The sequence below is a fragment of the Cyanistes caeruleus genome, unplaced genomic scaffold (genome assembly GCF_971803275.1).
Source record: "Cyanistes caeruleus unplaced genomic scaffold, bCyaCae1.hap1.1 HAP1_SCAFFOLD_116, whole genome shotgun sequence".
NCBI classification, from domain to species: domain Eukaryota; kingdom Metazoa; phylum Chordata; class Aves; order Passeriformes; family Paridae; genus Cyanistes; species Cyanistes caeruleus.
The window spans coordinates 95,622-123,206 of NW_028255916.1; the positions used below are offsets into that span (position 1 = coordinate 95,622).

The 27,585-nt window shown below is 45.1% G+C and overlaps 2 protein-coding genes across 2 annotated transcripts in view; both read left to right on the top strand.

The window, feature by feature from the left end:
* The window catches only part of LOC147646185 (uncharacterized), a 186,339-nt gene that overhangs the window by 11,917 nt on the left and 146,837 nt on the right, over positions 1-27,585 (top strand). The gene's annotated exons all lie outside the window — the stretch shown is intronic.
* Positions 1,318-14,197, top strand: LOC147646186 (serine/threonine-protein kinase PAK 3-like). Its single transcript, XM_086873815.1, has 15 exons — positions 1,318-1,547; positions 3,200-3,237; positions 3,681-3,812; positions 5,295-5,429; positions 5,702-6,043; positions 6,490-6,579; positions 6,979-7,153; positions 8,173-8,236; positions 8,933-8,981; positions 9,360-9,472; positions 10,065-10,182; positions 10,606-10,705; positions 11,170-11,366; positions 12,717-12,854; positions 13,971-14,197. The coding sequence occupies exons 1-15, from the start codon at positions 1,469-1,471 to the stop codon at positions 14,070-14,072; spliced, it is 1,872 nt and encodes a 623-aa protein (XP_086729941.1). The 5' UTR covers positions 1,318-1,468; the 3' UTR covers positions 14,073-14,197.

The following is a 27,585-nucleotide window of genomic DNA, read 5'->3' on the forward strand; positions in this document are numbered from 1 at the left end:
TGTGTTTCTCATGGCATGTTCTGGAGGAGCTTTTCTTGGTGTGTCTTGTGCTGCTGGAAATGACACAAGAGCCAGGAGGGAACAGAAGCTGCTGCTGCCCGTTGGCTCAGGGCCAGGGAACCAAGTTGTGCTCCCGGGCAGTTGGGCCCTGCTGGAAGCAGAGCCGCGTTTCCCTTGAGCAGCTCAAGCTTGTGACAGCTCCAAACAGGAAACCTCAGCAGAAAACTCTTCCTCCAAACTCAGCTGCTTTCCCTCCTGCAGCTGTTTGGGAAAGAGCCTCAAAGCACAGCCTCTGCTGGGAGCCATTGGTGCATTTCCTCCCTCCCGGCAGCAGCAGCTCCTGAGCCCTTCATGGGCTCCTGGCCCTTCGCAAGCCCTTCAGCTCCCTTTCAACTCTCAGCAGGCACTAACATGTGTATTTCGTTAATATTTAAACTGCATTTAAACTTCTCTTTTTCTCTCCTCTCTATCTTTTTAATCTCCTCTTTATCTCCTTTAATCCTGTCAGCACCAGTAGGATGGGGATGGAGTCTTGGGGTGGGTGTGGGATGAACTGAGGATCCAGCAGAGAAGGGCCAGGCAGAGGGGAGAGGACTCAGCCAACCCTTCTCCTGCTCTCTCCTCCCCCAGGCTCCAGCTAAAGCAAGTCAGACTGGAAAGGATCCCACAAATGCTGTGTTCTCCTCCCTCTGAGCTTGGCTGGGGATCCTCAGCTTCAGCCTGGTGCAGTGATGGCTTAGATTCGCTAATTTGAGATTTTTGGCTAATGCACTAAATTGAAGAGGTTTATTATTACTTAATCACCTTTCAGCTTTGCCAAGTTCTGCTGCACTGTGTCTGCTTTTCTCCCAATACACTGCTAGCTCACCTACACACATGTGCTTCTTATGATAATATTTAGATTCATAGCTTGCTCTATAAAATCACACAATCACAGATGAAAACTCTCCACCATCTCACTCAATACAGTTTTTTCTTTACTTATGGCATATTCTTACTTGCAGCTATAGGAACATAAGCTTATGAATTCTCGACTCAACATCTGTGAACCTTTAGCATTGCATGAACCCAAGCTCCTTCCAAGGCTGTAAATGAAACCCTTCAGTATCTGTGGAAGTTTCTGTCTTTCCATTTCCCACAGCCCACCAAAGGATTTGTGACCCTTTGTGACAGAGGAGAAGCTCCCAGGCAATTCTGTGTTTGCTGTAGGGAAGGTTGGGTTGCTCTGCATCAATTCCCAGAGCAGCGCAGAGCATTGGCTTTGTGATGTCAGGGCATGGATGCCACCTTGTCGTGGTGACATCCCAAGGTTGCCTTGGTGCACGGAAGGTCTCAGGGTCAGAGCAGCTCTTGGGCTTGCTCAGTGCAGGAGCATCCTCCTGCTTGAGGCGTTTGTCAGTGGGCAGCTGCACACTGACAGGAGCCTTGTTTGTTCTTGTGGTGGAGCAGAGTGTGCAAACTGGCAAAAATGATGGAGCAGCTCGCTGCTGCGATTTGCACCATCTATGTCATCGGATATTCCGGATATTACCTGACCAACCTGGCACGTAAGTAGAGGTTTTCCCTGGCTGGAACCTGAGCTGGCTTTTGTAGGTCTCCCTGCTCTTTCTTAGTGACTGGGTTGCTATTGAAACACAAAGACCATGAGGATGCCCCTGGTTTGGTAAAGCTCCTGTCAACACCTTCAGCAAAACACGGGGTGTCTGTAGCCAGGGGGCTGCGGGCAGCATTTGCAGGGCTTCTGTTCCCTCCACGGGAGAGCCTGTGGCAGCAGAGTCTGTCATTTCCTCACTTTGCTGGCTCAATCTCTTGGGGTGACTTTACTTTTAAGATATCTCTGAGAGCTCGGGAAGTTGAAACTGCTGGAGGCTGATGGGAGTTTTTTCTCCTGACTAATTCCTGGCCATGGGTGAGAATTGGCAGCGGTTTTAACTATTGAGAAGTGAGATCAACCTGTGAACACCACCTGAAGATGTGAGGCCGGGAATTTCTTGCTCTCTTTGGTTTCTGGCTTCTGACGAGGTCACAGGGCTCTGTCTCGGCCTCCTCCCCCCCTCCAGGCCGGACAAGGCTGCAGAGGGCGGGGTGGGGGAGAAACGGAGCCGGCCAGCCTGACTTGGTTTGCAGTTTCTGCCACTGAACTGAAACCTGACACCATCAACATCTGCAGCTTTAGCAAGATTTTAACTCTTTTACTGCCTGCATGAGACTTGCAGATTAATCCTTTTTTTCCAGAGAGAGAGAGAGGGAGTGATCAACCATCAACCCATCAAAGAGAGTGAAGAAAAAAATTAAATCGAGAGGGGGAAGAGAAATAAGGAGATGCTTTATTAAGCTGAAATATTTTTCTGTTAAAGCTATGGGCATGGACAGTAGTGTTCTGAAAAAACCTCCTTTAATTCATGACAGAGTATATTGGGAGGAATGGAGTGTTTCCAAGTGTGGATTTTGAGCAAATGATGAAGTAGTTGTGACACTGTGAGATGCTGGAACAGAGGGGGAGAAGTTGAAGATTTGTGGCTTTTAAGAAGCAAAAAGAGAAAACTTCTGTTTCCAGAGAAGCTCACAGAGACAGATGAAGAGAACTTTTGCCTTTGAATAACTCATTCATAAAAATTACATCCCTAGACTCATGACCCATAACACACCTCAGAGTGATGGGAAATGGGAGGAGACAACTGATGGCAGATTTCCGGGCAGCTGGCATCAGAGAAATAGAAAGCTATGAAGAAAAATAGTTTTCTTGTGAAAAACTCCATAGATAGCAGAAGAAGACTTCTGTTTCTCTACAAAGACTGATGAAAAGACTCTAGCAGGAATTGGGACTGTTGTAAACATCAAAGTTCCAAAGTATTTTTGTCTCTATGTTGTCATGTAAACAAGGGAATGGTTGGGTAGTGGGGGAGAAAAGGGTTGTTCTGGAAGTTTTATTCTGGTTTCTTATTCTTGTAGTTTTTGTTAATAAACTTTATTCCATTTAAGTTTTAAGCCTGTTTTGCTGTTGTTCTAATCCATATCTCACTGCAAGAAATAAGTAAGTTTTCTAGTGATTTTTTAGTTGCTGCTTTAAACCACACCAGTCAAGCAGGACACCTTTGAAAATGCAGACTGGGAGATCTTCTCAGATGCTGCTCTAAATAGGCCACGGTTCTCTCCAGTTTTCTCAAAGAATTTGGTTTATTTTCCTTGCCCACTGCAGGTCATCTGAGCCGTGTGTTCAGAGGTGCCGATCCTGAGGTGAGTCAGAAAGGAACATTTGATGCTCCTGGTGTTTCAGAATTGTGCAGGGAACTGTGAGCTTGGCCTGTGGCAGTAGAGTGCAGAGGGCCAGCTGGGTGGGCTGAAAGAAGATCCATTTCCATGTTTACAACAGCAATAGCAAAGGCATTGTTGGCTATTTCCTAATTTTCCATTGCAGAGCTTTAAAAGAACTCAAAGCTCAGCTTTGCAGAGAGAACGTTGCTTGCTGATAGTAGCCAGGGTGAACTCTCTAATTCAGAGCTCTTTGCAGCCTGGCTGAATTAACCCATTTTAATTTAGTTGGAGAGACTTAGAATCCCATTGCTATCAAAGCTGATGATTTGTGCTTGGTAGAGCTGGTTGTAGAAATCGAGCTGAAGAGAAATAAGGTTCTAAATGATAGGGAGCTGCCTGTCCCTAACTCCACCATCTGTCCACAGAGCCCAGAAGCAAGAGCAGACTCTGCTGTGGCTCCCTCTGCTCCTGGAGAAGAGGCCAAAGAGGAGCAAAATGAGCAAAAGGAGCACGAGCCCCCAGCTGTGGTCACAGCCCAGCCTGACCATGCCCAGACAGTAAGTGCCAGTGCTGGGTGCTGCTGTCTTTAGTGCAAGGCAGAGCTGCAAGTTTCTGAGCAGCCAGCACTTGCTGTTGCTGGCTGAGGATGCTGAGTGCTGGAGTCCTGCCAGCACCCAGCCATTCCCCCATCCCGTGGCAGCTGGAAATTGGGCTTTGAGCCGTCGTGCTGAGGCCCCAAAGCGCTGCTGCCTGCGGGTGAGCAGCTGGCTGCTTGGCTCAGGGAAGCTCTGTCTCTTGGCTTCTGCCAAGCCATGGCCAAGGGCTCACACGGCATTGCTGGGGCTCACAGGGCTTGCTTTGTTTGCTTTCCCTTTTTGGAAACCTCTGGATGACCTGGAGAACTGTTCTGCAGTTTTCTGGAGTAATTCTTCACTTCTGCAGAGTCTTTTAGGCCACCTGTCTTTTGGCTTTTGATAAGCTGCAAGGAGATGATTGTGTTGTCCATGAAGCTGTGGCCGGCCATTCTTGTCCTGTGTGGCCAAAGAAACAAACTGTGTAGTTCTGAACCCTTCTTCTGAGGCAAAATCCACAAGTGGCAAGTTTCTCTTGATACGTTTTGTGGTGAAGTCTGCAGCTTTGGAAACTGCATTGGAACCTAGTGTGGGGGCAAAGCTGCAAGTCCTTGAGTGCTGTCTTGTGTTGCTAAGAACCCCTTTAGAGATGGTTGTTTTTTCTCCTCAGAGCTGTTTTCCTCCTCCTGCCTCTTCTGTCCTGACACTCCCTGTTTAACCTATAAATTTCTGCCTGTCCTACTGAGGTGGGACAATTCCATGGTTTAGGTGGTTTCTGGTGACTTTGGTCATACATGTATTACATGACCCATGGCTTCCTTCATTGGCATCCCTAGGGGTGTGTCAATTAATTTGTTGGTGGGGCCTTTTGAGGATCTCTGACAGTGCCACTCAGAATTCTCAGCTGACAAAAGAGGGAGGAGAAACACCTTGGTCCTCTTCCATATCCTGAGGTGGCCATAGAGGCTCTCTGACCTGCAGCAGAGGATCCAATTGCACACATCCTTGTCTCCTGAATGAGCAGGATTTCTAACAAGAGTGTAGATGTCAGAAGGGCAGGAGTGGCAGTGCAGGCCTGAAAAGAACATGAACTCCAGCAGTGTCTCTCCCAAGGGCTGAGCTCAGCCAGGAAGCCCCTGCAGAGCCAGGATGGAGCTGTGGGACAGGGCTGGCTGTCAGTCACTAGGGAGAGACAAGCAGGACACAGCAGAAGGGGAGGGAGGCCCTTGAGAAATGCCCCACATTTCCTGTCAGCTGCCCAAGAGTCTGTTGGAGATTCAGTGCCAGATGGGCCCTGATTGCACCGCCAGGGTCACTTTGGAATCTGTGCTTCCCCACGGGCAGAGAACAAGGCAGGAGAGCAGCAGCACAGAGCTTTGGGAACGTGGGAGCCCATCAGCCTTTGAGTCTTGGCCCACAAATGTTGGATGAGAAGTTGAAGCCCATCTTCTCTTGCTTTCTCTGCAGGTCCATCCAGAGAAAGAGCAGGAGCAGATTGTTTTATCAGGACGGCCGTGCCAGCCTGAGGGAGAGCTGTTCCCAGCCCAAGAGCAGGAAGAGCAGCTGGGGCAGCAGGTGGAAGAGCCACTGGAGAATGGCCAGGTAAGGCTGACTCAGCAGGGGACAGAGTGAAGGGCAGGAAGAGGGGCATAAAACGCAGCTCTTGGGACTGAGCAGGCCACGAGTGCCAGAGGCCCTGAAAGCAAAGAGCCTCTGCAGAGATCAGCAGCGGGACAGGAGGTTACAGTGGAAGCAGAGGTGGGTAGGGAAGCAGAAAGAAGTGACTGAATGAGTGTGATTTTGAGGCTGAAACGGAGGAAGAAGCTGAGCCTGATGGCAGCTCCCAGGCACTTGCTCTCCATTTGTGTGTACAGAACATCGAGGCAGAGCCCCAAGCAGAGCTGCCCGAAGCTCCGAGGGCCATCATGGCAGTGAAGAGGAGGCACGAGGAAGACAGAAGCATCGAAGAGGAGATGAATCTCCCCTGGCAGAGAGGAAATCAAGAAAACCAGGTGAGTGACAGTGTGGCAGACACTCCACTCATGGACATTCCTCTCTCTGGTTCCTCACAGGCCTCTGATGAGGAGCTTCTGGCAGAGCTGCAGGAAACTGAGGCTAGGATCAGGACAAAGGAGAACAGGCTGGAGGAAGAAAGGAAGATCATCGAAGAGAAATTTCATCTCCTCGTTCAGCAGCAAGAGGCTCTAGAAAATCGAGTGAGTGAAAGAGCGATAGGCACAGCAGTCACTGCAGTCTGGTGCTTTCTGCCCTTCTTGCCTTTCCTCTGCAGAGCAGCAGGGGGCTGGGCTGATGCCTCTCAGTGCCATCCTGCTGTAGTGTCTATCCCAGCTGCTTGGAAGGACATTTCCTGCTGTGCTCAATCTCAGCTGCTGCCCTGGACAGTGGCACCAGTCATTTGCCCCTTTTGCCAGCACTCATCTCAAGGGATTCCTGCTGGCCTGCTCCTGCTCTCCTTGTTTCTTCAGGGCTTTTTGCAAGTGAACACAGTCCCCCAGACAGATTTGGAATACAAGCTGCAAGCTGTCTGTATGCCTTGGTGAATCTGCTGCTGTGCTGCTCTTTCCCTTTGCTCACAGTCAATGAGCCTTGGCACACAGGGACAAGCTGTGGTCTCTGACTGCTTTGTTCTCTTTGACTTGAGGTGGACGTGTTGATATCTCACCTGGCAGCCTGCGAAGGCTTCCAGCAAATGCCGGCTGATGAAGAGCCCCAAGGTCAGCGGCAGGCACAGGTACTGTCCCAAGCACAAGTGCTGCAGGCTGAGCACCTTCTGAAGATGGTGCAGGAAAAGAGGACTGAGGGGGAGGAGCTCCAACATTAGAACAAGGAGCTGCAAATGTGTCTGCAGCCCTTGGAGGGGGAAAGGGATCCTTGGGAGGAAGTGCAATGGTCGTTGTTGCAGTCATCCTTCAGAAAATCCAGGAAAATGGAATATGAAACTGGCCATCAACTTGATTAAAACCAACCTTGGGTTTTGACCATTTGGTTCCAGAAGTGGGCATCCAAAAAATCCAGTTGATGAGCTTTGCATGTGGCTAACAGCAACTTCCTAAGGGCTTGCATTTGAAAAGGGAACTCGGGGTAATCTCTGCCAGCCAGCTTTCTGACACAAACTCCTTTCTTCTCTCAGATCTACACAGGCTCTTCCATTCAATCTGCTGCAGCAGCAGCAGCAGCAGCAGCATCTAAAGGAGCCTTTGTTGCCCAAGCTGAGCAGTGGAGCCGGGGCAGTTTGTCCATTTCCAGCAGTGACACATCTGCTGCTCAGCTCCAGGAGAGCCAGGGAGACTTTGTGGAGCAACTGAGTACGTCTGGTGTATTTCTTGTCTGAGGGACAGTGTATTGTGTGCACGTGCCAGCAGAGCTGTAGCAAATGATCCTCCTCACTTTGGTGTCCCAGAGACATTTAGGACTCCCCACAGGAACTGCTGTGCTCTGAGGCAGCGAGAGAGCGCTCTGGCTGTTCCTGCTGCCTCTGAGGGCAGCTTGGACTGGCTCGGCTTTGCCTGGCATTCCCTTGCCACTAAAGGCAGAAGCAGGAATTGTTCTTGGATCAGCAGAAGGCTGTGGCCTAGGAAATGATCTATGCAAGTCCTGTGTGCCAGTGGCCAAACTGAACAGAATATTTGATTCCTAAATTCTCCTTAGACTCCAGACTTCCCACCAGTCATCAGAACCAAAAGACTTCAGAGATATTGATTAGTTTTGGGGTTTTGTCTTTTTGTTGTGGTTCCGTTTTTAGTTCTCAGTTTTTATCCTTTTTTGGTTTCTGATTTGGGGTTTTTTGAAAGAGATTGTTTTTTCTCCACCCTGAAAGAGCTGTTCTGACCCATGTGTCTTACTGGTGTCATTTTTAGGACTGTTTTTATTGCCTCTACTATATCTACAAGGTTTTTATGAGAATGCTGTATTTTTGTCAGTGAGGACTCCTTTGAAAGAACATCAGGTGACAGCAGAAACAGAGAGCAAGAGATGTTTTCATTGGGCCCACAATGAAGAAACAGATACTTGCTACAAGCTTGTCAGGGGCTCAGGCTGGCTGTGTCTTCTTGCCATTGCTTGTCAGTGCTCATGCTTGGCCTTTGCCAGCCTTGTGCTGTGCCCTGCTGTGCTCTCTGCGCTTCATTTCCTTCCAAGGACTGGACAAAATCAGTCTCTCTGCTGCCCATTTGTGCTGCACAACTGCCTGTCTTGTTGCTGCTGTGCTTGCTGCCCAGCTGACCACAGAGGGTTCAGAGCCCCAGACAGCGGGGCTGCCTTTGGCATCTCCTGCAAGTTGGGATCTCTGCCTGAAAGTCAGCATCTTGCATTTTGTTTCCCTCAGGGAGAATGGTGAACAAGGAAAATCCCATCACAAAATACATTGAACTGGAAAGTCTTGGCAGCGGGTGAGTCCAACCACAGTCACTTCTACACAGCCACGGGCCAGGTGTTTCCCTGGGGGAATATCCATCAAGTGGGAAGTCAGACAAGTTGTCCACATGTTTAGACAGCGGGCTTAGTCTGCCCCATCTCTCAGTACTGGCCAGAATTTGTCAAGTGTGCTCAGAAGGCATTGTCAAAGACATCTCCATGCTGCCAAGGTCTTGCCTGCAGCAAGGAACAGAACCTGGTAAATCTGCCTGTCTCTCAAGTGTGGGACAGCTCAGGATTCATTTCCTTCGCATTTTTGGATGTCTCCAAATCATCTGGCCACACTAATGAAAGGAGAAGAATCTTGCTTGCCTGAAAGCACAACCTACCCCCAATGAGAGCTGTCAGATAACAGTTCTCAGGAACATTTCTCTCCAAGAGTTTGCTAAAGGAAATACTCCATGCTCAGGATTAGAATTGCACAGTTTAGAAGCTGATAGCCGAGATGAAGGAATAAGCTGCCTTTTGGAGCTGAGGCAGTAAAGCCCAAGGCTTCAGGAACAGGCCCAGTGCCCAGGCACTTGAGGGGAAAATGCATCATCTGCCTTCTGGCAGACCCCTCCTGCAACCTGCAGCTTTTAGGCATTTACAGCAGAGCTCTCCTGTCTGGACTGGCTTCTACTGCAAGATCTAAATGGCTTCTCCTTTCTTGGCTGCTGTTTTGTTTCTAGGGGTTTTGGAGAGGTTTCCAGAGCACTTGACATTGCAACAGGAGGAGAGGTAAATGTCAACAGCCCCTGCAGCCTCTGCTGCTCTCCAGGCCTTTCCCCACTGCTGACAGCTGTGGCTGGAGCTTTGAGGAGAGCTGTGCTGAAAAGGCACAAGAAGCACAGACTGGAGCCAGCCTGCAAATTGCACTTGGAACAGGCTTTGTGGACAAGGCAAATCGCCAGTGGCCACATGTCCTGTAACTGACCCCCAAGGGAGCAGAGAAATGGGCTGTTGCAATGTCACTCCCTAATTACTCCAGTGATGAGGTCTAATCACAAGGCACTTTGGCACAGCTTGGCTGTGCCATTCCAAAATCACTTGCTCCATGTGTGTTGTGGTCTCATGCTACCAATTTTCTCAAATTACTCCTTTTCAATGTCATTTGAGGTGGCCATAAAGAAAATAAATGTGCAAGGAGTGAGCAGGAAGATACTAACCATGAATGAAATCAGGATCATGGAGAGCAATAGGAGTCCCAGGATCGTGAATTACTTAGCCAGGTGAGTGGTCACGGTCCTATCCCTTGAATGTTTGTTTACATACTACAAGCATGAGAGCTTAAAAACCCACTTTGGTCAGTGGCAGGAAACAGAGTCGTTAATGATTATTTCTCTACTTATCTCCAATGGATGGGAAGAGACTGCATTTTGTCTGCATAAATCCACCCTGGCAAATGCAGACTGAAAATGGTTCAAAACCCTGCATCAGCCCTATCTTAAGAATTCAATACCTTCTAAGTTCATTGCCTCCACAGTTCTTTGGGCTTGAGTTTTTCAAGTTTCTTAAATGCTGATGAACCATCCAAGAGAGGATTGCCCTTGCATTGTTGCCCCTCTTTTCCATTGCTGTGCATGCCAGGAAGACTAGGTGCTTATTTCCAGAAATGCCATGCGTGACAGGTTTTTTATCTGGGCTCTTCCTAAACTGCCTTTCTCCTTGAGACAGCACAGACTGCAAACACTGCACAGCCTAGAGGCAATGTCTATGCCTTTTCTTCTGCCCTTGTCTCCAAGGGACCCAGAAACAAGACTCAAGCAAAAAACCAACCTAGGCGTGCATGTTCACCTGCATGGCCTTGTTTCCTTTTTTCAGCTACCTTGTGCATGAGGAACTCTGGCTGGTGATGGAGTACATGGACGGAGGCACTCTGAGAGATCTCATCGACGAGATTCAAATGTCTGAAGGAGAGATTGCAGCTGTCAGTCGGGAGGTCAGGGATCCCATCTGTGCTTCCAAGGCCTTGAGCTGCATTGTCTGGGAAACAGGGGCTCAGAACAGGAGGGATTTCATGGGCCGGGCTTGGTTTCTGTGCTGCTGCTCGGCTATGGGCAAGCAAGAGCATCTCAAGGGAACTGTCTGCCAGTGCCCCTACACTCACTGGACTCATTTCCTGTCCTCTTATCCCCTGCTCTTGTATTCTATCTCTGTCTCTTGCATTGGCATTTGCAGTTCTCCACTGAGAAAGGTGCTGCTCTGCTACTGTGGGAGCAGCAGGCTCTTGCTCTCAATGGCGCTGTGTTCTGCCATTCCTCCCCATTCCCCTGCAAAGGGAACCTTCCACAGCTGTTTCCTTGCTTGTGCGATGAACTCACAGCACTACTTTTTGCCCCCCTGGTTCTCTTTTCTCTCTCAGTGCCTGCAAGGACTGGATTTTCTTCACTCCAACCACGTGATCCATCGAGATGTCAAGAGCAACAACATCCTTCTCAGAACCGACGGCTCTGTCAAGCTGGGTCAGTGTATTCTTGCTCAGCTTCAGCCTTCCAGGAATGGGGGGTGTGGGGCTGCTTTCAGTGACTGCCAGCTCCCCAAAAATGCTGCTGCTGGCAGTGCAGGGGTCCCCCCTGCTGTGGGCTGAAGGCACAGTTGCAGGGTGCACACAGCTATGACAAGGAGCCACGAGCAGCCCAGAGTGCTATTGCTCTGTGTGTGTCTGTGTGTGTTCCTTCCAGAGGGAGGGAGCTGCAATCTAAACCTTCAGGGGAACAAAAGGCACTGCTGGAGGAAGTGTAAGAAATGGGGGGATGTTTGAAGTAGCCAATTCATATTGCCTTGGCTAAAACCCTAAGGAAACAGAGCAGGGAGTGTTGTCCAGGAAATTCAACTGCACATTCTTAACCTTCCACTGGGGAATTCTCTGGCTTGGTTTCCTAATTGAGAGTATTAAAATGAAAAGAGTATTTTGCTTTCTCCTCAGCTGATTTTGGCCTTTCTGCTCAGCTCACCCCTGAGCAAAATCAGCGGTGCTCGGTGACTGGGACTCCTTGGTGGATGGCACCTGAAGTGGTGAAGCGTCAACCATATGGCCCCAAAGTGGACGTGTGGTCTTTTGGAATTGTGGCAATTGAAATGGCCGAACAAAAAACTCCTTATGACAGTTTCACTGCTCGATCGGTAAGGAGCAAATACTCTCTGATCCCGCTGTCTTTCTCACCTGTCCCGTGTTCTCTGCTCACTGCACAAAATCCCATGGCCATCTGCTGGAAGTACTTCCACCAAGGCCCCTTCTACAAATGGCCCTGCAGCACATCAGCATCTGCTGGAGCTTTGGTTGCAGCACTGGGGGAACTCAAGCCTTACCTCGCCCAAACCATCTCCATTCTCAGGCAGCATTTTGCTTTGCCTTAGAAGTCGTTCCAGCTCTTTTGGCTGTGTAGATGGCCCCAAGAATAGGAAACAACCATCTCAGAGCTGGTGTTATCTTTCCAGAAATAAAGCAAAGAAACTCAAAGCAAACCAAGTTTCTATAACAGTGCTTTTGAGAGAAGAAGTGCAGCCCCATTCTTCTCACAGGGAAACTTGCCTGAAACCTGGAGATGAGGCTGTAAAGCCAGAGTCTCTTCTGCTTCTTGTGCAGTGCTGCTGAGACACTCAGTGACCACCTTCTTTCCTAACCCAAGCCACTTTCTCCACATCACCAAGCTGGAGCCTGGTGACGGGGAGAGCCTGCCAAAACCTCCTGTTTGTTTCCTGGCACTTTCTGGGATGGGCACAGCGTTAATGCATTGACTTGAGAATCCAACCAGCACAGGCTTACCACAGGGATGACACTTCTGATTTCACCATGAATATTTTCCTTTTGCCACGTAAGGGAACCTGAAATTTTCAGAGTGCTGAGAGACAGAGCTGCAGGTGGCTCCTGTGTGCCCAAACAGGCATTTTCAACCCAATACATTTGTGGAGGCATCTTAATGTGTCTGTGTTGAAAATGAGATTCCAAAGGTTTGTTTCCTTCCCTGAGGAACACCTGCTGCATTTCCTTTCTTTTCTTCCAATTACCATCATTTTCAAGGACAGGACAAAAAGCCTGATGAGTTTTGTTTTATGGCAGCTGTGCTTAAGGGACCAACAAGCACTGCAGAGATTCTTTTCATGTAAGAATCCTTGGAAATAGTAGAGTTAGTTAGAATAGTAAAATCCCTCTTCCAAAAAGTCTGCCAAGCTGCTGGGAATTTTCCAAGAAGGAAACACGTATTTACTGATGTAGTTGCCACTAACTAGAGCAGGCAATGGAATCAGCTGCCAAGGCAAGATCTGCTGGATGTTGGCAAAGCTGTGGCTTTGGGGCTTGGGTTTTTTCATGATACAGGAAAGTCGTCATCCAAATGCTACAGGAAAGTCATGTCTGCCTCTCTGCCAGGGCAAAAACTGCCACTGCAGAGTGGAGCTGAAACAATGGGCTCTGGGAGAGCAGTTCCAGTTGGGAAAGAAGCAGGTGGAGCCTTGTGTTTCCTTTTTCTCCAGGCTAAATTCCACATAGCCACAGAAGGGACCCCACAGCTGCGGCAGCCCGAGCAATTCTCGCCTTTGCTGCGTGACTTCCTGAGCTGCTGCCTGCAGAAATGCGAGGCGCAGCGCTGGTCTGCCAAGGAGCTGCTGCAGGTAAAATGCCAAAAGGGCTGCAGGTGAAACAGTGTCCCAGGGATGGGCTCCTCCTCCACTGAAATCCAAGGCATCAGATGAGCCCCCATTTTCCTCACTTCCAACCTTGGTGCTGTTCAGCTGACAGTGGGGAGCAATCCTAGACTGGGCTGGGCTGGCAGGGAGTGCTGGGTTTTAGCGCTGGCTAAAATCACCAGGGCACTTACTCATTTCTTGCTGGGAGCTATGGATCAGGAGAAGGGCAAAACAGGCTTCAAACTTCAAAGGAATAACAAATTTTATTAGCAGGCCCACAAGAATAAGAAAGGTCTCACCTGTGCAATGAAAGGGTTCAATCTCACCCAGGTCATGGCAGTCACAGTGTTGGATTTCAGGCTGTGCTGGGCCCCTCGCTCTGCCCGGGAGCCGCTGGGAGGGGAGGCTCGGCCTGGAGCCGTCGCTGCACGCTGGGGAGAGGGTTTAGTGTGGGCAAGATGTCAGCAGCCGTGGCCTGGCCCAGCCTGGGGCCGGGGTCCCGCAGCCTCCATCCCCCGCCCGGGAGCCGCTGGGCTCTGGCCCGGCCTCCCCCAGGAGCACAGGCCGTGGGCGAGCAGGGCCGGCCTCACCAGAGCTCCGTTACCTTCGGGCTCCGGAAGCAAAGAGGGCCAGTGCTAGGGCTGGTGGTTTTCAAAATGTGCATCATCACAGAGGCACATCTCATTTCTAAATGGTGCAAAATGTTGTCAGTTCTCAGAACTAGCCAGCCATTGGCCTGTCTCAGGCACAGAGGAAGCTCCCAGCAGCTTCTCTCAAAGAAATCACTTCCGTGCGGGGTTTCTTACTTCTTTCCCTAAATGTCAATTCACCTCAAACTAACACACAAGGACATGGAAAGGTCATCTAGTCTGTGTCCTGCAATGAGCAGGGACATCTTTCAAGAGATCAGGATACTCACACCTCAGATATTTCCAGGGATGGGCCTCCTACCAGCTCTTGGGGCAACCTGTGCCACTCTTGCCCCATGCTCCTGACCTACTCTGACTTAATCCCCATTTCATTTAAAAAGTATTCCCCTGCCTTTGAAGCTCTTAGCTTGGAAAATCATGCTTTCTTGTTGTTTTCTTTTCCTTTCTGCAGCATCAATTTATAACATCGGCCATGCCTGGGTCCAGCCTGGCACCTCTCATCGTTGCAGTAAAGAAGTGGAAGGAGGAGGCAGGAATGCAACAATTAATTTAGAACTGTCTTCTCCATGACCAACTTAGAGTAGGATTATAGAGTAGGATTGTAGAGCAGGATGGTAGTGTAGGTTTGTAGTGTAGGATTGTAGAGTAGGATTTTAAATAAAATTTCTAAAATCTCAACTCCTTTGGAACATTTCTCTCCTTCTGACCCTGTGAGAAAGCTCAACATTTCCTTCTGAATTGTCAGTTTTTTCTTAGAGGTGGAAAGGGACATTGATGGCTTCTTTGGTACAGTTTGTAAGGGGGGAAGGCTCCTCTTCATTCATCCTCTCCAGACCACACTGCCTTTGGAATATGGCCAACTGGACAAGTTTTGCCCAGCTCTGGCATTTCTATCTGAGGCAGAAACAGCAATGGCATTTGCAGGAAAAACCAAAGGAGGAGCAGTGCAACACAAACATCCTGTGCAAATGCAGGCTGTGCAGATGTGACTCGAGAGTATTTGGGTTCCTGCCACTTGGATTTGTATCCCTAAGAGCAATCTCTTTGGCTGGAGGAGAGTCTGGCTGAAGAGAGAAAGCAGAAAGAGCAGTGAGGGTGCTGTGCAAGATCTCCTGTGGTGCAGAGCTGTCAGCGCCTGTGAGGTGAGAGCGGGCCCGGCCTTGGCCAGGCTGGAGCCCCAGCAGAGCCCTGACAGAGCCCAGAGAAGCCTGAGCCTCGGCACAGGCAGGCTGGAAGGAGGCCCTTGGAGCTGCAAGAGGCAGCAGCCTGGCCCTGGCTGCCTCTTGCTGGCACCAGGCAAATCCTCCGCTCTCAGAGCCAAGCTGGCAGCTGGCTGCTCCTGAGGGGAAGCGGCGCCGTGCTGGGCACAGCACACACTGGTGCCATGGGCTGTCTGGAGTCTGCACAGGAGGAGGGAAAGGCAAAGAGCAGCCCAGGGCTGCTGCCCTGCCTGACCACTGCTGCTCTTCTGCCGCCTGCCCTGGAACTCCTGGCAATGGTCAGCAGTGTGTGCAGCACTCTGGGCACAGGGGGAGGGAGCCGGGCTGCTCCGCAGGCTCCAGCACAGGGCAGTGTCCTTCAGGCACGGCATTTCTGCCAGGGGAACCCAGGCCAGCGTGAGGCACTGACAGTAAGTCAGGGCACATCTGCACGAGCCACTGCCTCACACAGCTCTGGGACCAAGCGCCTGCAATCCTGGAGCTCTGCACTGAGCCACAGCAAAGGTGTGAAATGCAGAGGGTTTTGCAGAAATATTCAGGGGCACCAGGCCAGCCTGCTTGGTGCTCTCTGGGGCACAGCAAGCACTGTGCAATGCAGCTCGAACCTGCTGGCAGAGAGGGACTATGGGCATGTGCCTGAGGCTTGTTCTTGAGTAGTGATTTGGGAGGGAGCAGAAGGGTCTCAGTAGGCAATTGGTGTTTTCTTCATGAATTGCTGAATGAAAGACGCAATGTGGCCTCACACAGCAAGAGAACTTGCAGAACTTACTGACCATAAGTTTGTGTTGAATTCCCAGAAAAGGGAAGTGTTGAAGTGTAACAAAAAGGCCTTTTGAATTCAGGTAGCTCCTGAGCCTTCATCAAAAACAACCACCAGGAGGCTGACAACTACCTCATGTAGAGCCCTGCTGCAAGGGCTTCCACAATCATGGAATTAGAAAATATGAAGCTTAGGAAAGTAGAATGTGCCCATTAAGTTTAAAAAGTTTAAAAGCTTGTCCTGTGCAAAGAATGGACAAGTGAGTTTGTGGTGGAGCTTCCCCCTCACTCCTGGTGTTGAATAAACGAATCCCTGCTCTGCAGGCCCTACACTATGGAGTACTGTTTTCTTGACTACTATTTGTGCATCATAATCACACTATGCTTTTCACTGTCTTCTTAGAACCTTCCAGGCATAAAGTGAGTAAGACAGTGAGTTGTGTATTGATAGGGCCGAAGAAACATTTCCAAATGCCATCCTGAGAAAGGAAAGGACGTGCAACAGCGCTGGGGAAGAGCGTCCCTCGCACAGCCCTCAGAGCTGCCACCGTGCACAAGATGGCGGCCGGGGCTGAGGCTGTGCCACCGTGCACAAGATGCCGGCCGGGGCTGAGGCTGTGCCACCGTGCACAAGATGCCGGCCGGGGCTGAGGCTGTGCCACCGTGCACAAGATGGCGGCCGGGGCTGAGGCTGTGCCACCGTGCACAAGATGGCGGCCGGGGCTGAGGCTGTGCCACCGTGCACAAGATGGCGGCCGGGGCTGAGGCTGTGCCTCTCAGAGCGCTCTGCAGCCTCTGCCAGCCCAGCCCCAGCCCCGGAGCAGCGCAGGGCGGGCAGAGCCCCCTTCCAGCCGTCTGCTTCAATGGACATTGACAGACACCCGGGCCACGCACACAGGCTGACACCTTTGCTCTGTGCACACAAACACGTACCACACACTTGGGAACCTCGGCTGGCACCATTTTCAGGTGAAAATACAAAGAAACTCCAGGGTTTGAAGGTTTTCAAATAGAATATTTCATTTGCCAATAAAAAGATTAAAAGCAGAAAGGGGCATCCCAGCCTGTTTCTTCCATGCAGGAATAGTGTCACAGTGACTGTGAGCTGATGAAGACGGAGATGGGATTTAATCCAAAGCAGATTGTGCAGTGGGTGCTCACCTGTGATATGTATCCCTCACAGTACCTATTTATTTGGAACACTAGGAAGATTATGAGCCTGGGCAAGATATTAACCCTTTCAATACACGGATGAGACCTACAAACCTTGTTCATCTCTCCAGGGACAGAACAGGACAGAGTAATAACACACAAAAAAAACAACAAAAAAACATCAAAGTCAGTAAAAAAAAGAAGTCAAACATTAGATAGAAAAGTAATGAAAAAATGGTAATTGAAACAAAAATATTCTTATAGTAAAGCCATAGAAATAAACAATGATATACAAAATAACTCCTTTAATTAATGAAAAAAGTATAAAAATATATTAAAACTGTAAATCTAAACAAAAGCATCCATTAAAGAAACCAAACACATGTTAAAGTAACTGTTATCCCATAAAAGTTTGAACAGAAAAACAAATAAAAACAATAAAATGCCCTTTGCCCCCAGGGAGAGAAGAAAACTTCTGTTTCCAATGATGATCACAAAAACAAATGAAGAGAACCTTTGCCTTCAAACAACTCATCCTTAAAATAAAACCCCATGAATTCATAATCCATTGACACACCTCTAGGAGGGCTGTAAAAATCAGGAAAATGTCACGACAGAAAAATTTCTTCCCAGGCGGCTGCTATTTGTAAAAATGAAAAAGCACAAAAAAATCCATTCCTTGTAAAAAAGCCTCCATGACATAACAGGAAAAAACTTCTCTCCCTACAAAAACTAATACAAAACTATTGTGTAATTAATACTGTTTTAACATACCAAGTTCTATCTCTACAGTGTCAGGAAAAAAAAAAAGGAGAGGAAAGGCGTTCTGAAAGTTTTATTAGAGTTTCTCATTCTTGTAGTCCTGTTAATAAAGTTCCTTTATTCCTTCTAAGTTTTAAGCCTATTTTGCCCTTCTCCTAATCCATATCTCACAGTGAGAAATGAGTAAGTGCCCTGGAGATTTCAGCCAGCGCTAAACCCACCACATTATTTAGTGCATTAGCCAAAAATCTCAAATTAGCGAATCTCAGCCACTGCACCAGGCTGAAGCCAGCCAAGGATCCCCAGCCAAGCTCAGAGGGAGGAGAACACAGCATTTGTGGGATCCTTTCCAGCCTGACTTGCTTTAGCTGGAGCCTGGGGGAGGAGAGAGCAGGAGAAGGGTTGGCTGAGTCCTCTCCCCTCTGCCTTGCCCTTCTCTGCTGGATCCTCAGTTCATCCCACACCCACCCCAAGACTCCATCCCCATCCTACTGGTGTTGACGGGATTAAAGGAGATGAAGAGGAGATTAAAAAGATAGAGAGGAGAGAAAAAGAGAAGTTTAAATGCAGTTTAAATATGAAAGAAATGCATATGTTAGTGACTGCTGAGAGTTCCAAGGGAGCTGAAGGGTTTGGGAAGGGCCAGGAGCCCGTGAAGGGCTCAGGAGCTGCTGCTGCCGGGAGGGAGGAAATGCACCAATGACTCCCAGCAGAGTCTGTGCTTTGAGGCTCTTTCCCAAACAGCTGCAGGAGGGAAAGCAGCTGAGTTTGGAGGAAGAGTTTTCTGCTGAGGTTTCCTGTTTGGAGCTGTCACAAGCTTGAGCTGCTCAAGGGAAACGCGGCTCTGCTTCCAGCAGGGCCCAACTGCCCGGGAGCACAACTTGGTTCCCTGGCCCTGAGCCAACGGGCAGCAGCAGCTTCTGTTCCCTCCTGGCTCTTGTGTCATTTCCAGCAGCACAAGACACACCAAGAAAAGCTCCTCCAGAACATGCCATGAGAAACACAACCTGATTTCATTGCATGAAGGAGCTCTGACAGTCCCACGGGCTCAGGTTTGTTTGTCAGTGAACAGAGCAGGGAAAAGCACAGACACATTCCCTGCACAGGGAATTCACAGGAGGAAAGTGCAGTGCTGGAGGATGTGCTTGGATACAACGTTCCCACGGCGGTTTTACTGGAGAAATTATTGTGATTCTTTGAACGTTTAAAAAGGCCCCTTTTCAAAAAAAAAGGTGTTTAAGGTGAATATTAACAGAAGTTACCTTGCAATAATTAGCCTTAAAACCTAAGGTTAAAATATGGTATAATTTACAGCTACTAAGAAAACCTGCCAATTGATGTTATCTACAAAAGATATTTATGGTTTAAAAAAATTAATTAGTTAAGAGAACTTTACTGTACAAGACAAAGTTAAGTTAAAGTATATATTATCCATTTGCTTGTTTTTCCTACAATTTTAATAAGGTAATTTCAATGTGAGTCCTTTTGTTATATAAAACACATATAACTGCATATATACCAATTTGGATTTTAGATTTTAGTTTAAGAATTAGACTTAATGTTTCTGAAAAGTGCTACAAAAGCTGAATGGCAATTTGCCAAATTCTGTGTTGTTGTGGTTTTTCTCTAGAAAAACTGCACTTTAAAATCCTAACCAATTTGAACATATACTAGGCAAATTCCTGTTATGCATGAGTATTTTTAGTACCATTTGCAGTTATTCTCAAAGCTAGATGACATAGAATTGTGATGTACTTGTTACATTTTTATAATCTTTATAGTGAATCCATGTTACTGTGATATTGTGTTTAAAAGGTATATATCAAACTTTTAGTTGCCTCTTTGTAGTAACACAATAAGTTATGTTTTTATTTAATATAGATTAAGTGTTAATAGAATTAAGAAAAGTCAAGTTTTATTATGTTTAGGCTTGAATGTTTTTAAGTTAAATTTTATAACTTAGATATTCTTTTAAGGTTAAGTTTGTTACTTCCTTTTGTCATAAATCATTATTGTTAGGTTTAAATATTGTTTAATTTAAATTGTTTATGTTTTATTGGAGACACTTGTCTAAACTGCAAAGTATAGTTATTTTCCTAGAGAGATGAAGACAGCTACAACTGAAACAGCTGTGACAGAACACTGATGAACACCTGCTTGTGGATAGAAGGGAATGCAGTCGGTGACACCCTTGACTTCATCAGGAGTTCTATTGGTTGTTACAATCTCTGCAGTTTTTGTTTCTTATTGCTTTCTTATTTTTCAGTGTTTCCAGAATTTTAAGAAGATGTACCATTGCTGAGGATCAGCTGCCATGGGAGAGGCTTCAGATTAAACCAACTGCTGCATGGTTTAATTGGTCTGGTACCTGAGGCTTCTGATCATTTGCTTTGTACAAATGCATTTTAACAGTTTGCTGTGCTGTAAGCATCTCCTAGCTGCTACTATTGAGAACCTTGTTTTAGAAATGAGTTAAGAGGCATCTTTCCAGTTTAAAGCCAGGCCCTGGCCAAGCCTTGACTTTACCTGGACAGAATGTTTGCCAACAGATCCAGATGTTTTCTGTACCAAATCAGTATTTGAGTCACTTTTTGACTCAGCAATTTGACCCTATTAATATGGCAGCTGGATCAATTTTGAAGTGAGCTTGGAGAATCATTTCCGGAGGTGGTTATCCAATCCTTCACTGATGATTTTTCGTTTCTGTTTGTTTGCTAACTAAGGGATGCTGGTGCAGTGTTTTAGTAATTAATAGTAGTTTTATATTACATATGTTATTAATAATGTTTATGATTTAATTGATTTTTAACTGCTATAGGTTCTTACTAATTGTATATGGTTTTGTGTTAATGTTGATGTGTATAACAGAAGTACATCTTGTTTTTATTTTTTAAAAAAAAAAACGGGGGAAATTGATGCCCTAAAAGCATTTGATTAGTGTAATTCATTAACTTCAAGGGGAGAAGTGTCTGTGTTTTGTTGGCAGGTTCAAAAAGGTCACCTGTTCATCTGACCAGACTGTCTGTCTCTGAACACACAAGATCCAGTGAGCAGAGAGGTCACCACACAGCCTTGGTACTCCAGACATGGATCAGAAGTGGAGCTGTCAGGACACAGTTGTGTCTGAGCACTACACAGACAGTTTACCAACAGAAATTTTATGTTGTTATTATGATGTTGTGTCTCTACCAATTTTTCAGTTTTCTTTTGTTTTAAGATTTAGAAGGATGTGTAGAACAACCTGAACATCAAAGCCCTCAGTCACCGATCAGCTGCCAGCTGACATCAAGGGAGCAGTGAACGTTCCAAGACTGAATCTTGTTAAATCATAGTCTGTTTGTGAAGGAAATTCTGTAGAAGATCTAAGAAAAGTGTAGAGACTCCATCTAACTGTATATAAAGCAAATTGTAGTTGTGTGTTTACCCTTTCAGCAAATTGCTTTCACGCTTAGACTACATATATACCAGAGCACCTGTGTTAAAAGTAGTTAGATAATAATTTAAGATAAAGAGTTTAGCCTATATAGGAATTGTTATGTTAGTATAAAGTATAAGCATTTCCCCCTTCAAGAGCTAGTGAAATGAAATGAGCTTTGAAAGTTCATTTAACGTTAAAGTTTAGCTGTGAGTTTGCAAGTATGGTGTCATTTACAAGGAACAAAGTGCTTATGGTAATTGTGTTGTGTATAGTCCTGATCAACTGTCTGCTAACTAACATCCAAAAGTGACAGAACACATGGGTCACTCTGGCACACTGAACTGGCCAAAGGTCAATGTGTCTGAGCCTAGCCACACCTGGAGATCCTTTTCACACCTGTCTCGTAGGAGTCCCTGAATGGGATCCTCAAGCATTTAAAGGTTTAATTAGTAATGAGACTCGACTGAATCAATTGGCAATGTTGCAAGAGTGCAATTGCACTGTTGGCTTCACATTAAGACAACTTGAAGCCTGCAGGCAAGCAAAAATTACCAAAGTTCTCAATGTTACCATGCAGCCCTCAGAAGAATTAGATTTGTTAGGTTCCACCAATACCTCAGGTGGATGGATAATGTTTGAACCCCCAACAAAACGTCATTCTAACAAAGTAATGCAGCACTGGGCTGCTGTCAACCCTATAGCTGATCTCGTTACTACACAGAGTAAAGCCTTTATTAGTGGTGCAATCTCACAGAACAATTACCAAAGTGATTACCTAGTTTCATATTCCTAATTTGTGGAGATAGAGCATGGAATGAGATTCCTGCTAATCCACATAGAAAACCCTGTTATTTTGGGAAACTTACTTTGTTTCCATCCAAGCTTACACCAATTGCTGAATGTAGCTGATAAAATGAAAAACATCAAACAGTCAAAGTGAAGCCTGAATGAATTAAAGCTTAGCAACTCTAAAAAGCCTCGCTTGTTAAACTAAGAAGGATTAAACTTAACATCCACAATGTTAAGTGAGCTTTCAGCCGATGTGAGTAGTGTATGTCATGCAGTATTACAAAATCGAGCCACAATTGACTTTTTGCTCTTAGCACAAGGACATGGTTGTGGGGAGTTTGAAGGCATGTGCTGTCTGAATCTTACTGATCATTCAGTTTCCATCCATGGGCAACTGCAGCAGCTACAGGATGGGTTACATGCCCTGAAAGAAGATAGTGACCCCATTGGAAGTTGGTTCTCCAGCTGGGGCATCACTGGATGGTTGAGGTCTCTTGTGCTAGAAGGAGGACAGACTTTACTTATAATGTTAATTGGGATGAAAGTCTAAGTTGTGTGTTATCTTGGCTTCATGAAACTATAGAATGAGTCACATCCAAAGCCTGGTTTGTGCAAAAAGAGAAAGGGGGAATTGTTACTATATTTTATATAATAGTAAAGGCCTGTCTGCACAAACCAGTCTTTGAAATAAGTCATGATATTAAAGGCTGAAGTCTTTGAAACCCTCCTGCAGAAGAGAGAGTAAAGCAAAACAATATCCTTGTGTACAGGAGAAAAAATGTAAACCTGTGTGTATTAGCCAATAGTAACTTGCTCTGCCGGCAGGCCCTGTAGAACCCTATAAAAGGTGTGCTAAAGATAGAAATAAACGGTGTTCACGTTTACTTCTGTGAAGAGCGGTGGGTTGCTGGCGGTCCTCCAATAAAGTTCTACAAATGAAACATAACAAATGTCATTGGGGTGCAGAGGCATTGGTGAAATTGATGAAACAAAAATTAATCTCGGTATGGATGCTAACAATGACAAAATCAGTAATGTCAAAATGTGAAATCTGCTTAAAAAACAACTCAGTGACTAGACACAGGCATAGCTAGGGAAGATTAGGATAGGAACAGAATCAGGATGACACTTGGCAAGAAGCCTCTAGTAGAGTGAAATTTGGGTGGGCCCTAGAGTCTTTGCTCGGTCCTATAGCAAACTATCAGAATAAAGAAATGTTGTACAAACTTACAGGTCGGGTAGATAAATTAGCAAGAGTGACCTGAGAAAGATTTAAGGAACTAAACATACAATTACAATTTACTACTCCTGAAAGAGCATGGAGTGTGTGAGTTTTTTAAAGGGACGGATTGATCATTGCTGCATCCACACCCCAAATGTGACTGCACATGTAGAATATGACATCAATCAATTGCAACAAATAGAGCACGGAGCACAGGAAGAGCAAAAGGATTTGTCTACCAGTTGGTTAGGCAAAATCTTCAAAGGCTTAGGGTGGAATGTGAGTTCATGGATTAAATCTATCATTGAGAGTGTGATCATCTTATTAACTGTATTCTTAGCAATTTGGTTAGTTGACAGCATCTTCAAGGGAGAAATACGGAAAAAAATGTCCTGGAACCAGAAAATAATAAAGGCACTGATGTGAGATCCACCCCCACCATCTTCTGGTTCTCCAGTTCGTGACAACATCCCGGACAACGCTTACATCAATCAAGGATTCGAAGAACATCAAGTATAAACTCAGAAACAAAGGACTGTATCAAGTGAAAACATTTGCACTTCTAGTGAAGTAAAAATGCTTTCAAAGGGGGGAATGATAGTAAAAGGTCTTAAAATCTTAGAAAATTTGGGGACTTAGAAAGAAAGTTAGGTGTGGCAAGCCTGGGAAAAGTAGGCCCTGGGAAATGTTAGGCCTTGTCCTTGCTAAAGATCAGGTGAAACTGCACCTGTGTAGTCAGTAGATGATAAATGATACAATTGTTAGATGTAATTAGATATAATTATTGTTTAAAGAACATGAGGAACAATGTTAGGGGGGCTGGGGGGGGATCACGAGAAATCCATGCTTGGGTAACATCAATGTATACAAGAGAACAATGTAAATTTAACAATTAATATGTAAGTTAAATAAGGATAGTGGATAAAAACATGTTCAAGTCAAAACGCAGAGGTCAGATTTGGGTATGTGTACCCCTGACACCCAGAGCTCTACATTAAAGCACCTTCATATAATCATTCCATGATTGTCTGTGTTCCTGAACACTAACAATTTCATCAGATTTTACTGGAATTTTGTGGGATTTTCTGTAAAATTTTGTGGGATATTGAGGAGATTTAGGGAATTTTGTGGGAATTTTTCTGGAATTCTGTGGATTTTTCTGGAATTTTGTGCAACTTGGTGGTGATTTTGTGGGATGTTTCAGGAATTTGGTAGGGTTTTGAGAAGATTTCGGGAATGTTTGGGGATTTTTCTGGAATTTTGAGGGATTTATTTAAAATTATTCTGGGATTTTGAGGAGATTTTATGGGATGCTTCTGGAATTTGGTGACATTTTTAAGAATTTTGTGCAATATTTGTGTAATTTTTCTGAAATTTTGTGGGATTCTGAGGAGACACGAAGGATTTTGTGGGATTTTCCTTAGATTGTGTGGAAATTGAAGGAGCTTTTGTGGGATGTTTCTTAAATTTGAAAGTCTTTTGGGAAGATTTAGTGAATTTTGTGGGAGTTTTCTGCCCTTTTGTGGCATTTTTCCTTAAATTTTGCGGGATGTTTCTGGAATTACGTGGGGCTTTTGTGGAATTAAGTGGGGGTTTTGTAAAATTTTGAGGGATATGGAGGACACAAGAAGAATTTTGTGGGATTTTGAGAAGATTTAGGGAATTTTGTGGGAGTTTTCTGCAATTTTGTGGCATTTTTCTGCAATTTTGTGGGATTTTTTGGGCATGTTGTGGGATTCTTCTGGAATGTTGTGGATATTGATGAGACTTGAAGAATTTTGAAGGATATTTCTGGAATTGTGTGGAAATTGGAGGAGATTTTCTGGGATGTTTCTGAAATTTGGTAGGGTTTTGAGAAGTTTTAGGGAATTTTGTGGCATTTTTCTGCAATTTTGAAGGATTTTTTCGGAATGTTGTAGAATTTTTCCTTAAATTTTTTGGGATATTGAGGAGGTTTTTTTGTACGTTTCTGGAATTTTGAGGGATTGGTTTGGAATGTTATGGAAATTGGAGGAGATTTTCTGGGATATTTCTGGAATTTGGTGAGATTTTTAAGAATTTTGTGGAATTCAGAGGAGACTTGAAGACTTTTGTGGGATTTTTCTTAAATTGTGTGTAAATTTGTGGAGACTTTGTCGGCTGTTTCTGGAAATTTGTCTGGGTTTTGAGAAGATTTAGAGAATTTTGTGGGAGATTTCTGCCATTTTATGGGATTTTTCCTTAAATTTTGCGGGATGTATCTGGAATTACGTGGGGGGTTTGTGGAATTTTGAGGGATATGGAGGAGACTTGAAGAATTTTGTGGGATTTTTCTTAGATTGTGTGGAAATGTGTGGAGATTTTGTGGGATGTTTCAGGAACTTGGTAGGGTTTTGAGAAGTTTTCGGGAATTTTTCTGTCATTATTAATAATTTTGTGTAATTTTTATGGAATTTTGTGGGATTCTGAGGAGACTTGAAGAATTTTGTGGGATTTTTCTTAGATTGTGTGGAAATTTGTGGAGATTTTGTGTGCTGTTTCAGGAATTTGGTAGAGTTTTGAGAAGATGTAGGGAATTTTGTAGGATTTTTTCGGAATGTAGTAGAATTTTTCCTTAAATTTTTTGGGATATTCAGGAGGTTTTTTTGTATGTTTCTTGAATTTTGAGGGATTGGTTTGGAATGTTTTGGAAATTGGAGGAGATTTTGTGGGGTGTTTCTGGAATTTGGTAGAGTTTTAGACATTTTACGGAATTTGGTGGGTGTTTTCTGCCATTTTATGGGATTTTTCCTTAAATTTTGCGAATGTATTTGGAATTACGTGGGGGTTTTGTGGAATTTTGAGGGATATGGAGGGGACTTGAAGAATTTTGTGGGATTTTTCTTATATTGTGTGGAAATTTGTGGAGATTTTGTGGGCTGTTTCAGGAATTTGGTAGGGTTTTGACAAGATTTAGGGAATTTTGTGGGAGTTTTCTGCAATTTTGTGGCATTCGTCTGCAATTTTGTGGGATATTTTCGGCATGTTGTTGGATTCTTCTGGAATGTTGTGGGATATTGATGAGACTTGAAGCATTTGGAAGGATATTTCTGGAATTGTGTGGAAATTGGAGGAGATTTTGTGGGAGGTTTGAGAAACTTGGTAGGGTTTTGAGAAGATTTAGGGAATTTGGTGGGAGTTTTCTGCAATTTTGTGGGATATTGGTGAGACTTGAAGAATTTGGAAGGATATTTTTGGAATTTTGTGGAAATTGGAGGAGATTTTGCGGGATGTTTCTGGAATTTGGTTGAGTTTTGAGAAGTTTTAGGGAATTTGGTGGGTGTTTTTTCGGAATGTTGTAGAATTTTTCCTTAAATTTTTTGGGATATTGAGGAGGTTTTTTGGTATGTTTCTGGAATTTTGAGGGATTGGTTTGGAATGTTATGGAAACTTGATGAGATTTTGTGGGATGTTTCTGGACTTTGGTAGAGTTTTGGGAAGTTTTAGGGAGTTTGGCTGTAGATTTCTGCCATTTTATGGGATTTTTCTTTAAATTTAGCGGGATGTTTCTGGAATTACGTGGGGGTTTTGTGGGATTTTGAGGGATATGGAGGAGACTTGAAGAATTTTGTGGGATTTTTCTTAGATTGTGTGGAAATTTGTGGAGATTTTGTGGGCTGTTTCAGGAATTTGGTAGGGTTTTGAGAAGTTTTCTGAAATTTTGTGGGAGTTTTCTGAAATTTTGTGGCATTTGTCTGCAATTTTGTGGGATATTTTCTGGAGTGTTGTGGGATATTGATGAGACTTGAAGCATTTTGAAGCATATTTCTGGAATTGTGTGGAAATTGGAGGAGATTCTGTGGGATATTTCTGGAATTTGGTAGAGTTTTGAGAAGTTTTAGGGAATTTGGTGTGAGATTTTTGCCATTTTATGGGATTTTTCCTTAAATTTAGCGGGATGTATCTGGAATTGCGTGGGGGTTTTGTGGGATTTTGAGGGATATGGAGGAGGCAAGAAGGATTTTGTGGGTTTTTTCTTAGATTGTGTGTAATATTGTGGAGATTTTGTGGGCTGTTTCAGGAATTTGGTAGAGTTTTGAGAAGTTTTAGGGAATTTGGTGGGAGTTTTCAGCAATTTTGTGGGATTGTTCCTTAAATTTTGTGGGCTGTTTCTGGAATTACGTGGGGGTTTTGTGGAATTTTGAGGGATATTGAGGAGACAAGAAGAATTTTGAGTCAATTATCTTAGATTCTGTGGAACTTGGTAAAGATTTTGTGGGATATTTCAAATATTTGATATGGTTTTGAGAAGATTTAAGGATTTTTTGGTGACTTTTCTGCAATTTTGTGGGATTTGGCTGCAATTTTGTGGGATTTTTTCTGAATGTTGTGGGATTTTTCTGGAATGTTGTGGGATATTGATGAGACTTGAAGAATTTTGAAGGATATTTCTGGAATTTTGTGGAAATTGGAGGAGATTTTGTGGGATGTTTCTGGAATTTGGTGACATTTTTAAGAATTTTGTGGAATTTTTGTGGAATTTTGTGGGGTATTGAGGAGAGTTGAAGAATTTTGTGGGATTTTTCTTAGATTGTGTGGAAATTTGTGGAGATTTTGTGGGATGTTTCTGGAATCTGGTAGGATTTGAGAAGGTGTATGGAATTTGGTGGGAGTTTTCTGCCATTTTATGGGGTTTTCCTTTAATTTTGTGGGATATTGAGGAGATTTTGTGGGATGTTTCAGGAATTTGGTGACATTTTATAAGAATTTAGTGGAATTTTTGTGG

What these genes read in the sequence shown, in the direction of transcription:
- LOC147646186 (XM_086873815.1), top strand. Translation starts at nt 1,469, where the DNA reads ATGATGGAGCAGCTCGCTGCTGCGATTTGCACCATCTATGTCATCGGA. An exon ending in TTACCTGACCAACCTGGCAC is followed by an intron (nt 1,548 to 3,199) that starts GTAAGTAGAGGT and finishes TGCCCACTGCAG; the next exon opens with GTCATCTGAGCCGTGTGTTC. An exon ending in ACATTGCAACAGGAGGAGAG is followed by an intron (nt 8,982 to 9,359) that starts GTAAATGTCAAC and finishes ATGTCATTTGAG; the next exon opens with GTGGCCATAAAGAAAATAAA.